At 38.5% G+C, this 16,321-nt stretch overlaps 2 protein-coding genes across 2 annotated transcripts; both read left to right on the top strand.

The window, feature by feature from the left end:
* The first annotated feature begins 287 nt into the window (after positions 1–287).
* On the top strand, positions 288–3,533 carry LOC113297008 (GEM-like protein 1). The gene is made up of 4 exons (XM_026545384.1): positions 288–777; positions 878–979; positions 1,523–1,794; positions 3,012–3,533. Exons 1-4 carry the CDS (start codon positions 423–425, stop codon positions 3,207–3,209), a joined length of 927 nt encoding a protein of 308 aa, XP_026401169.1. The 5' UTR covers positions 288–422; the 3' UTR covers positions 3,210–3,533.
* Positions 3,534–8,819: 5,286 nt separating this feature from the next.
* LOC113296999 (zinc-finger homeodomain protein 2-like) lies at positions 8,820–10,442 on the top strand. Its single transcript, XM_026545375.1, has one exon. It carries the CDS (start codon positions 9,080–9,082, stop codon positions 9,929–9,931), a length of 852 nt encoding a protein of 283 aa, XP_026401160.1. The 5' UTR covers positions 8,820–9,079; the 3' UTR covers positions 9,932–10,442.
* Positions 10,443–16,321: the final 5,879 nt, after the last annotated feature.

The raw sequence follows: 16,321 nt of genomic DNA, 5'->3' as shown, positions 1-16,321 counted from the left end.
TTTCAATATATTATTCATCTTTTTTTTTTTGTTATACCTCCCTATATTAATAAATTCCATATATTAATAATTTTATAAAGTCCCAAAATTATTAATATATGGAGTTTTTCCTGTAGTATCTACGTAACCCACCACGTACGCACTTTCTGGATGCGGGGTATCATCACATCAAATCTCAGCCGTAAATTCCAAAACGAGCCTAAAACGCGTAAATGTCGTGTCACATATTTATTTTGTGACACTTGTAGATATCTAAATCGTCATTTCTCTTTTGAAATTGAAAAACACCTCATGCCTTCATTTCTTTATTATTGAGAAACTCGATAGAATTTCAACTCTCAGACTCAAAACAAACACACACATAAAACAGTCCGCCAAAAAAGTTATCGATTAAAACTAGGGTTTCAAATCAGTGAAGAAATATGGATCCTGATACAAACAAGAAACCAGAGATTAATTCGGGAAAAGATAAGGATTCCTCATCAAATGATGCTTCATACCCTAAACTTGATCCAGAAGATATAAATCCTCCTCAAGAAAATTGGGACACTATAGCTGTAGGTCCTCCTCCATCAGAATCTCAAACTCCACCGGCAGCTAATCCTGCAGATTCGGTGGCTTCGGCACCAAAATCGGTGAAGTGGAGTGCTGAATTGACTCAGGAACAAGAAGCTCCTCCTCATACGGTGTCTCAGGATAATACTGCTCATACTATGCCTCGTGAATCCAATCCTTATGTTAATAATCCTGCGCCACCTCCATCTTCCTCTGTTAAAAGTGAGTATTGTTTTTTGTTTTTTGAGTTGATCTAAAATTAGGGTTTATATGGATTTGGGGTTGGGTTTGCGACTGATAATTTGTTGATACATTGAATTAGGTACTGTGGATACAATGAAGGATGTACTTGGGAAATGGGGGAAAAAGGTTGGGGAGACCGCTAAGAGAACTGAGGATCTGGCTGGAAACGTTTGGCAACATTGTAAGTTTAGTTTTCTTCATTACAGATATTAGTCAATTGCAATTTAGTTTGTATATGATTCAAATCCTGTCTTGTTTAGCTTAATAATTAGATGTTTTACCCTTCAATTGAGATGCATGGTGTTAGTAACCAAACCCTTGTTCTATGAAATAAGCAATGGATATGTTCTTGTATCTATTGAAAGTAGTTTGTATGTTGGAAAGCTATTTTACATGAGCCCTTGGTGGAAGGTGACCGAGTCCGTATTACCTGTCACTGGTACCTTGACGAGCCTATTGGTAAGGGTTAGCTTTTATGCAGAAATTTGTCTAGTGAGAAACTGACAAGTTTTGATGTGAATCAACTTATTCAAGCGCCTATATAGTTCATTAGCTTGACCACTCATTTTATTGAATGTTTATATAGGAAGTATATTGTGTAAATCATGGTCTTTAAATTTGATCATGTAACTTATTTTCTGTCTGACACTCTGACTAGTTTCTTATTGACCTGCTTAGATATGGATATGAAGTAAGGTAATATTTGCCTTTTTTTTGTTATTAGTGAAAACCGGACCTAGTGTTGCTGATGCTGCAATGGGTAGGATTGCACAGGGAACAAAGGTATTAGCAGAAGGTGGTTACGAGAAAATATTTCTACAAACTTTTGAATCAGTTCCAGAAGAGCAACTTCAAAAGACATTTGCTTGCTATTTATCAACTTCTGCTGGTCCAGTTATGGGAACTTTGTATCTGTCCAATGCAAAACTTGCCTTTTGTAGTGACAGTCCTCTTTCATACAAAGTTGGAGAGCAAACTGAGTGGAGTTATTACAAGGTATTTTCATTTTTATTATCATCTTTAGTATATTTAAGTTTCATTTTACTCTTTGGTATCACGCTTGATACTCTCTCGATAAAAGTCAATATGGTAAACCTTCCTAGCGATATGATAACCCAAATTTTAGATTAGATCCAGCAATGGTTTTTCTCCCTATGCTATTATCGGCGCAACTTGGGTGTTGTAGGAGCCATCTGTGGCCCAAAGCCAGCTTCTAGAGCAATTGCAGCAAAATTGCTTTACCTCAACTGCAAAAAGATGCAGGATGTTGTGGCAATTAAAAAGGTCCCCAACGGGGCGGTAGGAGCCCAAAATACTCTTTGGTATTGCGCTGGTTACTTTCTCGATAAAATTCAATATGATAAACTTTCCTAGCGATATGGTTATGATCTGGAGCCCAAAATTTGGATTAGATCCAGCACTGGTTTTTCTCCCTATGTTATTATTGGTGCAACTTGGGTGTTGAATCTCTGTCCCAAACACGCAATGTCCAAAGCCAGCTTCTAGAGCAATTGCAGCAAAATTTCTTTAACCTCAACTGCAAAAAGATGCTGGATGTTGTAGCAGTTAAAAAGGTCCCTAACGGGGCGGTTTGACCCAGGCCTCAATGGCCTGCATCTTTTCTGGTCGAGGTAAACCGCTTTTTATTGCCATTGTTCTTGCATTCATCTCTGCCAATTGTCTCAAGTTGGGCTCAACCATAGGCCTAAGCTACTGAAACCCAAGTCCAGCATGAACCAAAGGTCAAACCTACATTTTTAATATTGGGTCGGGTTTTGGGTGCCCTGTTCTAGTGGGATGAGATTGTGAAAGATGTTCTCTCTTGTCGAAGTTGTAGTCACCAAATATACTGTATTACTCTACCAAGAGCGAATAACAAATTTCTTCTTTAACTAATACGTTCGAGTAAAACTTATAGGGTAATATTTTGGATGCTTTAAGATTGTCATTGCAGCGTACTCGGTCCATCTTACAGGGCACCATAGGCCATGTACATCTGTGAAGAAGCCATGTAAGACAGTTATATGCATAGCAGTTAGGTGATCGATGTTGTTTTAATCGATACCTATGCCCATTCCATGTCTTTTGTTCTGTTCCAATAAATCTCCTTAACCAATATACATTAGCTAGCACCATCTCTTTCATTCTTATCATTGAAAATATGCTTAGATCATTTTCATGCTTATAATTCTGACCTTGAAATGTGTACATAGGTGGTAATGCCATTGCATCAACTTAAAGCAGTTAATCCTTCAATAAGCAAAGGCAAACCTGCTGAAAAATACATCCAGGTTATCTCTGTTGACAATCATGAATTCTGGTTCATGGCCTTTGTAAACTATGACAATGCTGTTAAATGCCTGAAGGATGCTTTGCTAGCTCATCATCTACAGCCAACATCACAGGTGTAACCTCCTCTATTCAAGATTCCAGCTCTTCACATCATGACACCCCTACTGTAAGTAACGGTTAATACATGATTTTATCTTATGCCAACATGGAGTATTTGAAAAGAACAAGATGGGTCTGTGTTTTATTACTTGGTGGATCTGATGTATGGTGTTCTTATATTGATGAATCTTCGGATTATAGAGTTTATTCTGTGAAATATCTTGTTGAGAATCTGTTTTCTTATTTTGAATTCTACAATTATAGTTCATACTGTACCTTAAATTTGTTACTCATAGTCACCTCAAACTGCTAGTTTATACCATATACTTAGATTTATTTGTTCATTTGCAGTTGAGATTTATTTCGGTTTTACCATTGTTAGCATGCTTGTTCTTCTGGCTTTTCTTATGATCTGAGTTTAGCCCAGAGCCAAATTGTTCTTCCAGATATTGTGAAACTATTGTTTTCTCACAATCGTTAGAAGTTTTGATAAACACCTTGTAGAAAAACTTAGTCCAACAACTTAGAGCGTCCACAATGGACGACTAAACCCAAATATAGTGTCCAGTTGATAGGCGTAGTGGGACGGACCATCGATCAAAATTTGATCAAAGACTAAAATCCAGACCAAATTTGGTCTGCGACCAAGACCAAACCCAAATATAGTCGGGCGTTTATATAGTCCACGCCCCATAACCAGGCTGACGTATAGTCCACGTCCCACCCCAGGTGGACGTATAGTCCACGCCCCACACAAGGCGAACGTATAAGCACGCCCGTCTTTTTTTTTTTTTATCTTTTGTGTGGGGCGGGCTTCATACCTCCGCCCCACTCTTTACAAACTTCAAATGCATGGGGGGATAATACCTCCGCCCCACTTTTTTTTCTTTATTTTTTTTTCTACACCGGGTGAACTTATACTCCCCGCTCCACACCAGGTGTTGGTATATTCTACGCCCACACCAGGCATTGGTATAATGTCCGTCTGATCAAATTTAGTTTTTCCACCGTAGGGTCACACACCAGATTAAACCCAAAATTTGGTCTTTTTTTTCCTCCTTGGTCTTTGGTTATCCTCGCCCCAATGCAGTTGCTCTTAGGGGTAGAATTTTGATATGGTATAGTTTTTTTCTTATCTCTGTTGATTGCAATACGGTAATATTACTGGTAGGCTGTTATATGTATGTCATCAGATTGGGGAAATGACACCAGTCATGAGCAACTAGTCTCTGATTGATGGTTACAGTACCCTGAAAAGAGGAACAGGATTTGCGTATGAGTAGATCGAGGAACAAAAGCTTTTACGATCTCTCCTCATATCCATTCAATTCTTTTGGTTGTTTTCTTCACCTGAATCCTGACCTACTTGATAAATGCTGTATAGGTGCCCGGATGATGACCCACAGTACTTCATGTCTCCTTTCCTTCGTCCAATTATTCCAAATTACATTAATTGCCCCTTTATATATATATATATATAAGATGCTTCACACTGAGCTTCCCCACTGATTCTAGTCATGAAAATCCATTCCAGTAACCGGAAGGAACTGAAATCTGAGAGAGGTAAGCAATGATGAGATAGAGAGAGTGTGTGTTTTAATTATGTGATAAAGGAAGACATCTTTTCTTTGATCGAAAGCTTTTTACAGCCAAACCATTGTTGGTGGGGTGGTAGGTGGGTATGTCAGTAAGGGATAGCATACAGATGGCTTTCTTTCTTTCTCTCTCAGGCAGAGAGGCCGGAAGCAATACAATTGGCGAGTTCCTTAAAATAAAGTTGTTGCAAAATCACAAGCAACTTTAAGAGAAGTGTGGTGTAGAGAAGAAACACCATGGCTGTACCGGGTGTGTTGTTTCCACTTCCACCTTGTTATATAGACACACAATCTGTTTGTGGGTATCTCTCCCCCCTGCGCTGCGACTATCTTTATATCTGCGGACCAATTTTTCAGACTAAATGTGGTCCATCAAGTGTACACAAATTAACCCTATGTTTGGACCATGTTATTTTTCTGTTTACTGGGGGCATGAAAGCGTGGGGTCATATGGGTTTGCTGTTGTTTTGAAACTTTAAATGCTATGGTCAAATATATATTGATGATAATAAAAAAGATAAAAGGCTGTCAAAAGGCTCGAAAAACTCAGAAAGAGAAGAGAAGAGAAGAGAAATGGAAATCGGTGAATAGAAATGGAAATGAAAGGGGAGTCGATGACCCACTGACTTTCTATCTCGTATTGTCAACGTCAATCTCTTTATTTTCTCCCCAAAACCCCATCACTCTCTGCATATACCAGTAGCAGTATCTCTCTCTTCTATTTCACAAGAATACTGTTTATATACAACTTCATAACATGGAATATGTGTACGGTTGAGATCTCTAATTAGGATCTCTGGTTTACGTTTAGACAATAGATAAGATAAAATTTGTGGATGGAAGGGGAACAGTATGACTGGCATGGCATCTATTATTGAATCTTCTTTTTAGTGTAGAAACAAACAAGTGCATCCAATATTTAATCCAAGCGTATACAGAACTGTTCAAGTTTATCATTGCTACTATTCAAAGTGAACGACGACTTGGTTACTGTTGGTATATGTTTTAATGAACCAAACCGGGTTGGTAGGTGCTTTGACTGGATTTTCTACAGTGGCAGCCGAGGTCCATGGATTAGCCGGATTAACTTAGTACTGGTTTACAGTAGAATAAAACCGGAAAGAAATGGTCTATATATGTGGGCCTAAATGAATATGGGTGACATGGTGATGACTTCACTTCACACAGTAGAGTCTCGTGCAGCAAGCTCGTATGGAAAAATGAACAAGTCAAGTGGTAACGGTGGTGTGTGCAATACTACTAGTACAGTAAAACACGACAGCAGAATTAGCAGCAGTGGAGTGCAATACTGTTAGCGTGTGGCAGAGGTTCACAAATCACAACACCACTCCATCATCATCTTCATCATCATCCTCGATCCATCCATCTCTCTGACTCTCTCTCATTTTCATCTTTTTTCTCTCTCTTTCCCTCTTGTCCGATAGCCCTCTCTCTCTGATACGAGAGGCGTCAGCTTAATTTGACAGGCTTAACTGACTACGCGTACGGTGTCAGAATGGGGTCTCGTCAGACTGTGAGAGAGAGATGATAAGCTGCTACTGCCATTCATAAATAAATGGCTTTAGCTAGGTTGGACTCGTTTTGTGTAACTGAGTCAAGGACCTACGTATTCGTTCGGTATGAGATTCTCTGTAGTCTTATTCCGAATTTCATTTTCTCCTTGATAGCAGGGGACATTCACCTTTTAGTTTAGCTTTAAGACCACACTAATGATGAGATTATCATATAATTTCCATCTCATTAATTAATCAAAAAAGTGTATTTCTGTTTGAATGGTGAATTGGTCTGAATCACAAGGAGCCAAGCAACGGCACGCAACTTTTTGTTAATCTAACAAAGAAACAGAATCATTCAGTCGATTAATAACAAAAACAAAAACTTAAAACCTTGTGTAAGTACCGAAAAATGTGAGGGATCACCAAAGGGCAACTACTAGCTAAGTCTGGGCAAGTAGTGAACTTACAGGCAGCCGAAAGGGTGTCCAGATTTCAGAGAGGGCAACCTGTGACCAAACGCTTCACGAGTGTTTAGCATAGCAACAGGATACTAATACAAACACATGTCTTTAGAAAAGAGATTAATTAGCATTACTTGTTAATCCCTAGCTTACACGTATTGTTGTAACGTAGAAATAAAGAAAAACACGTATTGTAATGTAACGTACAAATTCTGTTTTCATACCTTACACGTAGGTGGTCATCAGCTAGCTGGATAGGTAACTGAAGATTTCGTTTTGTCTTAAACTCTTGTGGATGGATTATTAGTAAAACTAGGCCTAGGTGTGGAGGGCATTAACTTTTCTTATCCTTTAGGTAATTAATGCAAACACGAAAACAATGACCTAATCAGTCACCTACATCATATGCACAAGTGCATGGATGGATTTGCTATTTATTATTAGTATTAATTAATTAATCAAGAGTAGTATATAGTATTATTACTACTACTTCAATCAGTACTAATCAGTACTCTCCACTAGCTGGTCAGTCAGCAGTGAAGTCAGTCATTGACATCACCACAGTGAACAAAAGAAGCATCAATGTAGTATAAACCTACACGTGAGTGCATGAGTGGTTTTGGGATGATAATAATCTCTAACAAATTAACGTCACTTCTTTGTTTCAAACCTTGTTTTCCCAACCCAAAGATAAGTACTCTGAAAAACCATTAAATATTACATTATAACTTGACGAGAAGAGGGACAGACACCGATAACTTAAAACTGCTTTCTCGGTTTGGGTTTCCTAGCTAGTAGAAAAACATGGAGCTGGATGTTGCTCGATCGGATTGCAGAAAACATGGTATGAGATCCTAGAAGGGGGTCTCTAATGTCGGAGATCAAGGGCACTACGTTTATATGGGGGCCGAGTGTGATAAATGCCGACATCTTTCATTTCATTTTCATTCTAGGAGGAAACCATGTCTAGTGTCCGCCATAGGAGAGCTGGAAAAGCACTGTTGCTTTTTCAGTCACTTCACAATGATCCATATGCAGTTACCCTTTCGGCTATACCAATATTCTTCAACCCAGCCAGCCCCACTAAATCCCCTGATAATCTTAAACACCATACTGACTCGGGGGATTAAAAATAAAGTACTATTATAGTCTACTAAAACGTCGGCAAGAGTACAAATTATTCTCACTAAACCAGAAAGTTCACCTGCCGGACCAGGATAGTTTGTATATATTGTATGAACACATGTTTGTTAACTCATTGACTACGCACAGTAAATAAAAAGTAAAACACAAGGAATCCAATACATTTTATTTTGACTTGGGTTGGTGTAAAAGTAAACTCGACATAGAGAGAAAATGGCTATCAAGAAACAAAATAGGGTTAGCAACCAGCAATCTACATTTAACATATACATATGGCTAGTTAGCCTCAAAATTTAATGCATGCGTAAAAAAGTTAAATTTTGGTTGATTTTTTTATCTGTCGGTGAAAATTTGGATGCAAACGGCATTCAGAAATGTCACTGACGTCATTTCTCGACATCTTTATTACTACTGACTAGTGGAGAATTGATCAGTCATGGACAAGTCTCAGGGAAAATACAATGGGGATTGGGGATAATGAAGTTGAGCAAAATCTTTTCTATGTAATTTTGACTCGTATGTTTTGCTCATAAGCATTTTGTTTAGCAACATTACACCAACCGTTATCGAAAATTAATTTAAGTTAACTAGATTCCATAAATGTCGTTTATATTTCCTACTGGGTGGTTATGATTTGGTTGATAAATAAATGATTAGTACTAGTTATCAATTTAGATCATGAAACATAAAACGTTAAATGGCTGTTCTCAGGATGGACTTGCATAAGTTAAGAGTTTCATGGTGAATATTATAACACGTACGCAGTAGCATTTTGGTTTAGGAACGGGGTTTACTTTGGGGGGCCTAGCCAAGAGTTGAGTTAGTGAGTGAGTTAGAGAGAGACAGAGAGGCTAGCTAGGGTTTATTTAAGAAACAAACGAAAGAGGTGAATTAAACTTTTGGGGTACAGCTAAGCTAACTAGTTAGCAGAGAGCAGTAGTGCAGAGATATTGATAGCCACAATACTACTACTACTATCCTCCAATATTTCTTATCTTCTTCCCATCAAAATTACCAAAAACATAATCTCCTTTCATCATTTATCATCTAAAAAAACCTGTTGATCTTTTTTTTCTTAAGATCAACTGGTAATGTGAAATAACTGCTCTTTATCCTAGAGAGAGAGAGAGAGAAAGTTGAGTTTGATAAGATAGACTCAAACATAGAGCTAGAAATGGATTTCGATGACGATGATGATCAAGAAGAAGAGCTAGAAGACGAAGAAATGGGCATGCCAACACCACTATCTAGACCCAAAGTTGTTAACAGTAGTAACTTGGGAAGTGCTGTTGGTACTGTTGCTGGAGGAGGTGACACCTCAGTTGGCGGTGGAGGGTTAGTAAGAAAACTAAGTGGTGGCAATAATGGAGGTGCATCAAGTAGCTCGATGCTGATGCCTTGTAGTAATATAAGATACAGAGAATGCTTAAAGAATCATGCAATTGGTGTTGGTGGACATGCAGTAGATGGATGCGGTGAGTTTATGCCGGCAGGAGATGATGGAACTCTAGATGCACTCAAATGTGCTGCTTGTAATTGTCACCGCAACTTTCATCGTAAAGAAGTTACTGAAGGTGGGGGTAACGAAGCCGCTTCGAGCAGTTTGCATCACCACCATCATCATCCGCATCCACATCATCATCAACATCATCCATTTACTCCTCAGTATTACAGGCCACCAGGTAATTACATACCGATTGTTACACCACATAGCAGACCACTAGCTCTGCCTTCAACTTCCGGGGGAGGAGGACATAGTATTGATATGCAAGATGATGATGTTTCTAACCCTAGTGGGGGTGGGGGAATGGGAGGTGGAAGCTCTTCAAGTAAGAAACGGTTTAGAACTAAGTTTACACAGGAACAAAAAGATAAAATGTTAGGTTTTTCAGAGAGATTAGGGTGGAGAATACAGAAACACGATGAAGCTGCGGTTCAGCAGTTCTGTAATGAGCTTTGTATCAAGAGACAAGTCCTCAAGGTCTGGATGCATAACAACAAGCACACCCTTGGTAAGAAACCCTAGTTGATTAAGCTAAGTAGCTAGCATTTTTATCTCTCTGATTCCAAATCCCAACTCTACTAATAATTGAGTAGTGATGATGATCATAATATTGCTTGCTTAATTCTTCTTCTTCTTCTTCTTCTAAGCTAGATAGGCTAGCTAGTGAGTATGCATCAAGGTAGACAGTAAGTTTATAGGACTGCTTTCAACTGCATTGCACCCCACCCTGTAAACTACATAAATGGTCGGATTATTATTGCGTACAAACTGATATCATGGCTGCTGGAAGGTGGTTAATATATGCTCCTGCATCATGGTGATCATATCAAGGGATCTTTCCACGATCGATCATAGTTAGGTTTTGCTTTCTGTTAATTTCTAGCTCTATGGAGGTTCATTAGTTTCTGTTTGTTTTTCTAATTTGTATTGTTCAATGAATTAGTATTTGATTAGCGGTGGTGTTGTTGGATGTTTGTTGTAATAATTCTTAACATGCACTGCGTAGATCAATTAGTTAATTAATTATTATTAATTTGTTGATTGAGTAAGTTACTGTTTTACTAGCCTATGTTCTTACATATATATAAATAAATCCAAGCAACCAAAGATGTAATCTCGTTGCATGCGCGATATCTATCTATTTTTGAAGAGTATCACTTTCTTGCTCTAAAGTCAAATTAAAGTGATACTGCTTCTCCTTCCACTGAGTTCTGTTCCTTTCCTTTCCTTGTGGTCAAGAAAAAGAGAAGAATTTTGTTCCTTTTCACGGGGGGTCTAAACTCTAAATAAAAACCTGAAACTTGTCAATACAACACCGACGAGTGCTACATGTGTTTAGGCCGATTAGGAACATTCCAAGAGATGGGGTTGGAGATTGTATACAAGACATGTTGGGAAATGATGGGAGTAGGTGAATGCGTGTGCCATGGCTACTGCTGCAAAACTGAAACTAATAACAGTGGTGACAAGCTAAGCTAGCTAGAGCTAGCGAGTTTTATAGGAGGAAGTGATGAATAATGGAATGCACCTCTTTTTCCTCTTTTATTTCCACGCTGATCTCATGACTTTCATTCATTAATTGACCTCTCTTTCTCTCTTCTGATATTTCGTACGAACCCCTTTCATTAATGTCCTCATCTTTGTGTTTTCCCTTTCCTGTCCTGTCCTGTCCTTTTATTTTCTTTGATCATATATTTTTTTTTCTGTCTGTGCTTTTTGATTTTTCTTTTGTTGAACCAGTATTCTCAGTTAATCGTAATATATATACGTTCAACACGAGGAAGAAAAAAGCGATAGCTGATGCGCACAATCGTTTTCGTTTGATTCGTGTGCCTTTGTGCCTGTTTTGTTGGTGTGCATGTTTTTTTTTGAGTCATCACTTGGACTTGAATTGTTAGTGCTTGACTTTTACACTGGTGGAGTACATATACTGGAACACTTGTAGGTCCATTGGACAAACAAATACTAGAATGGGGAGAATCAGAGGATGCCAATATAGGGCGATAGAGGTTATAAATTGGATGGGATATATTCATCCAAATTTATTACTTGGGACTACGCATTTTTGGATGTCCATGGTTCACTCATGCAACCTAGAGATTGATCCTCGGATAGACATTTAACCGCAAGATCGAATTTGAGAGACGGCTGTCGTGGTAAACTCGGACCAGATATACAATTCACATTTGATCTTGTTCCTTTCTTGGACCTTCTTTTTTATATATAAACAGTAGGAAATGTTTGGTCTTTGTCTTTGGTTTATGGTTTTCATAGGGGAAACAACATCCATTTCAGTAGTACATGTATGCGTAGATATTCCCATATGGGTGATGGTGGTGGCCCTACGAAATAAGAAAAAAGGAGATCCAGATGATATTCTCCCCGGCCCACAACAATAATTTTGCAGTGCTCCAGCTGTAGTCCTGGACCACTATGATTATTTGTTTGTAGTCTTCTACTCTACCTTAACTGATGATAAAAAGTAAAAACACTCTCGTAGTTTTCTTAGTTCTTACTTCTTACTAGTAACTTTTCTCTCTGGCTGGGCCAACAATCAGTCTCTCATAATTTGGATGATTCAATCAGTGGATCTGATCCGGCCCATCAAAGGGTGTAATTTGTGAGATCCAACGAAATTTGAATTGGACTGATGCTGTCTTGAAAGCCCGTTGGATACTTACACCGGCTACACTAAGGGTATATATGGAATTTTCATAAAATACAGACTACATAAAGTACACTAAGTGTTTGGTCCTCTCCCCACTCTTTCTTGCTCTTCTGACCTTGGGTTATAAGCCCATTTAAAAAAAAAATTAATCAACTTTATTGAAATGACCCATAAAAAGAACGCGAAATTGGGGATAAAAAAATTAATTGGGGGATAGAGGAAAAAGAGAAAAATTGGATCCAAATATCAAATCAGGGTCACCCTTATCTAAGTATTTTTTTAAATCCTAATCTACCCCTCACTACTCAGGTTTAGTGGTTAATAATAATTAGTAAAAATCTTAAGTATTTGTTAAATGATTAGTGTGTATTTGTACTTGTATTTGTATTTGGGTGAATGAGATGAGAGTAGAAAGAAGGAAAAAAAATTTGAGAGGGAACTCTTTTTGGTGAAAGTGGAGGACGATTGTGAAGAGAGAGTTGCTGCTAAGAGGTTGAAAATTTAATTTTTTTTTTCTTTGAATCCACCATTGTTGCAGCTGAAATAGCTCGGTACCGGCATTGTATTCAACCGAAAAAACATGCCGGCATTTGTTAGAAATTTTCATAAATGTTTGCCACTATCTGGGGGGGTTTGATCTTCAAAACCTAAATTTTTTGGTTTTAATCAGTCCACTTCCGGCACAGTCAGTTGATTCTCGAGCACGCCGGTACCTATGCCGGCATAGTATGTTGCTTAAATTTCTATGCCAGCACATGATGAAAAGTATCCAGGAAACTTCAAATTTTTTTCACTTGACTACCGGCATTGATAGATTTCTATGGATCATGCCGACACTCAGTTCCGGAATTGAATGTTAGTTACCAAGTATGCCGACACCATTTTCCGGCATGGTTTTCATCAATTCGGCATGATATTCATCATTTCCGGCGATGTAAATTTTTTTTATTTCCGACATTGTCTTCATCACTACCGGCATGCTCTTCATCTATGTCGGCATGGTCTTCATCACTACCGGTATGGTCTTCATCTATGCCGGCATTGGTCTTCATCACTTCCAGCATGTCTTCATCACTTCCGGTATGGTCTTCATCACTTCCGGCATGATCTTCATCAATACCGGCATGGTATTCATCACTACCGACATGGTCCTCATCGCTTTCGAATGATAAAAAAAAATCGTTTTAAAGGGAGTGGGGAAATGGGAAAAATTTAAAAGGGAAAAGAATTTGAAAGGGAGTGGGGAAAATTTAGAGTTTGAAAGGGAGTGGGGAAAACTCTAATTTGAAAGGGAGTGGGATAGATGGGGGATATGATTTTGTTTTTTGATTTTTATTTTGAGCAAAGGGTATTTTAGTATTTTCATACCCAAAAATCACCCCTTAGCACACACCATGGGTTGGTGGAAGTAATCTATATCCCCAATTAGTTTTTTTATCCCTCAATTTCGCGTTCATAAAAAAGGAGGGCCATATGAATAAAGATGTTAAATGATGTTAAACTATATTCTTTTAAAACGCACGATTGGGGATATGGAAACTAATTGGGGGATATAGCTACATGACAAAAACTGGATCCAGATATCAAATCTGGGTCACCTCTTATGTAATTATTTTTTTGATTCCTAATCTAGCCATCACTAATCAGATTTAGTGGTTAACAATGATTAGTAAAATCTTAAGTATTTGGGGATAGATTAGTGTGTATTTTTATTTGAATTTGTGTGAGTTAGGTGAGAGTAGAAGGAGGGAAAAATATTTTTGAGTGGAATTTTTTTGTGAAAATGGAAGATGATTGAGAGGGGAGAATTGCAGCTGTTGAATCTTTAGCTCAACTACAACAAGAAGCATATCTTCAATCTTCGGTTAATGATAACAACTCACAATTGGACTTATATGATGAACCAACACCCTTGGAATATGATTTTTGTGAGCATGAAGTGTTTTTTGAAGAATCAACCCAAGAAAGTAAACAAGTTCAACATACAAGCATCCCCAACACACAAGTAATGCTGCTAAGAGGTTGAAAAATTGATTATTTTTTTTTTTGAAACCGCCATTTTTTCTCTGAAAAAGCTTGGTGCCAGCGTACTCGTAGTATGAATACCACGCCGGCACCAACAGAACCGACAGGGTATTCATACTACTTCTATGCCGGCGAAAAATATCCCCAATTTTGAAACAATTGCCGGCGTGATCTTCAACCAAAAAATCCATGCCGGCACGCAATTAACTTTTTACCTACCACCGAATATTTCATGGAATATCCAAACCGGCATGGTTCACTCATAACTTTACCATGCCGGTACCACAAGAAAAACATCCAGAAGTTAAAGATTTTTGAACTTAAATACCGGCGTGGTATATAAATTATCGAGCACGCCGACACCTATTACCGGCGTGGTTTATAAATTACGGACAAAGCCGACACAAAATACCGGCTTGGAACCTTACATATCGAGCATGCCGGTATTGCGAATCCCGACATTAATGTTCAATAAAATACAATGTCGGTACAGTTTAAAATTAGGTCTTCTTTTTCAAGTGCAATTCCGGAATTCCGGAACATTATTCGAGAATGCCGGCACATGTTTCCGGCTTTGGTTGTTTTGGCGGTACTGTCGTCGAGCATGCCGGAACTAGTACCCGACACAGTAATTTAATTTTATTTAGAACTAATTCAATTTTCTTTTCATTCATTCCTTAGATTGTGACATACATTGATCCAACAAATTCCAAACCGCTTGGTCCGGATACGTCTGAGTACTATAAAATGCCTCCGGTATGTTACCAAACAATACTTTCACCTAGTTTTTAGAACTTTAGTTGGGATTGCTTGTAATTAACCTTATAATCTCCCATTGTTGTCCTTATGTAGGGAATAAAATCTCCAGAGGAAGCAAATAACGAAACACAACTATAGAGTTCATCACTTGGTCTTTTTCTTCTTGCCAACGGGAGCCTTCCTCGTTTCCCCAAACAAAGCTCTTGCACTTGGGTCTTCAATTTTATCAAGATTCTCCACGACTTCCTTCATTTCTTCAATGGATAGTACATCTCCTTCGTCGTACTTGCAACCTAACAGCTTCCTTAACTTGCAAATCCGACGCCGCTAGTTTCATACATATAACACATAATTAGTATATATATGCTGATATAAAATTATGTGTAAATTAAACGACTAAGCAACTAACAATACTTACTAGCAATCCAACAGTCTTATGAAGTTGGGCCATCGTATGTGGTGCCTCTGTAGGAGTTGGAACGAGAGGGTTTTTCTGGGGTGGAACTTCGACGTCGTCCGGGCGCACGACAAAAGGATGTGACAATTCCAAGTAATTATCAATATAGGCGGGATCGACTTCATCACCGTTGTTCAAAAGATCCCAATTAGTAGCATCTACCAAACGACGTGGTTCCCTATCCCTCCAATGTGTTGGTTCTGGAATTGGATCATACTCTACCCTCAACTTTGTGGAACTTGACATAGACACAGTAAGGTCAAGAAGATACCTTTCAGTAGAGGCTGTCATGAAGCGGGGTAATTGCTTATATCCAAGTTGCCGCATCACACGTCGAGGGTCTGCCATAACGTATCCCTTTGGGTGGAACAAAGGTCCCATTGTAAAATGCAACGTTATAGAACCTCAAATATTGGAGGTTTTCTCTAGCCTCCCCGTAAGGGTCGAACACTACATCTTTGGTAGTCATCGCGTCCAGATCCAATCTCATATCTATCAGTCGACGATTGTTATCGGGCTTGGGATGGTTGTTGAACTGGTATCTCTTGGCTCTAGGCTCCTTGGGGTCATCAATGGGTATAATCTTCAAGAAGGAGTTGCCCTTGAACAATGTTGGTAAAATTTCATAAGCCCACACCTATACAAATGTGAAATGATACATATAAAAATCAGTAAATTTTGTTTCTAAGTTCATCATAAGGGTACATGTGAACAATATAAATAAGAACATAAGTTTAAAAACAAAATTACCTGGAGTAGAGTGAAATTCCCGATAAATTGGTTTGTAACCGCCTTAGAGGCCCTTCTCATCTTCGTCATCAAATGTGTCATTACCACGGTGCCCCAAGAATAGCTAAAGACCTCTTCCAACGAATACAAGTATTGAAGGTAGTTTGCACTAACCCTGTTGCCACTAGTGTCAGGGAGCACCCTAGTGCCCAAGATGAATAACAGGTACGCAGCGGCTGTATAACGAATCTATGCGGGGTCCCATCCATCCTTG

This window comes from Papaver somniferum, chromosome 1 (assembly GCF_003573695.1).
Source record: "Papaver somniferum cultivar HN1 chromosome 1, ASM357369v1, whole genome shotgun sequence".
Classification (NCBI taxonomy): Eukaryota; Viridiplantae; Streptophyta; class Magnoliopsida; order Ranunculales; family Papaveraceae; genus Papaver; species Papaver somniferum.
Note: the sequence above shows the minus strand (reverse complement) of the source record. Positions and strands in the feature narration are given on the sequence as shown.

Excerpts from the sequence above, each read along its gene's own strand:
- LOC113297008 (XM_026545384.1), top strand. The coding sequence starts at position 423 with ATGGATCCTGATACAAACAAGAAACCAGAGATTAATTCGGGAAAAGAT. Across the intron at positions 778-877 it reads TCCATCTTCCTCTGTTAAAA|GTACTGTGGATACAATGAAG; the intron begins GTGAGTATTGTT and ends ACATTGAATTAG. Across the intron at positions 1,795-3,011 it reads CTGAGTGGAGTTATTACAAG|GTGGTAATGCCATTGCATCA; the intron begins GTATTTTCATTT and ends ATGTGTACATAG.
- LOC113296999 (XM_026545375.1), top strand. The coding sequence starts at position 9,080 with ATGGATTTCGATGACGATGATGATCAAGAAGAAGAGCTAGAAGACGAA.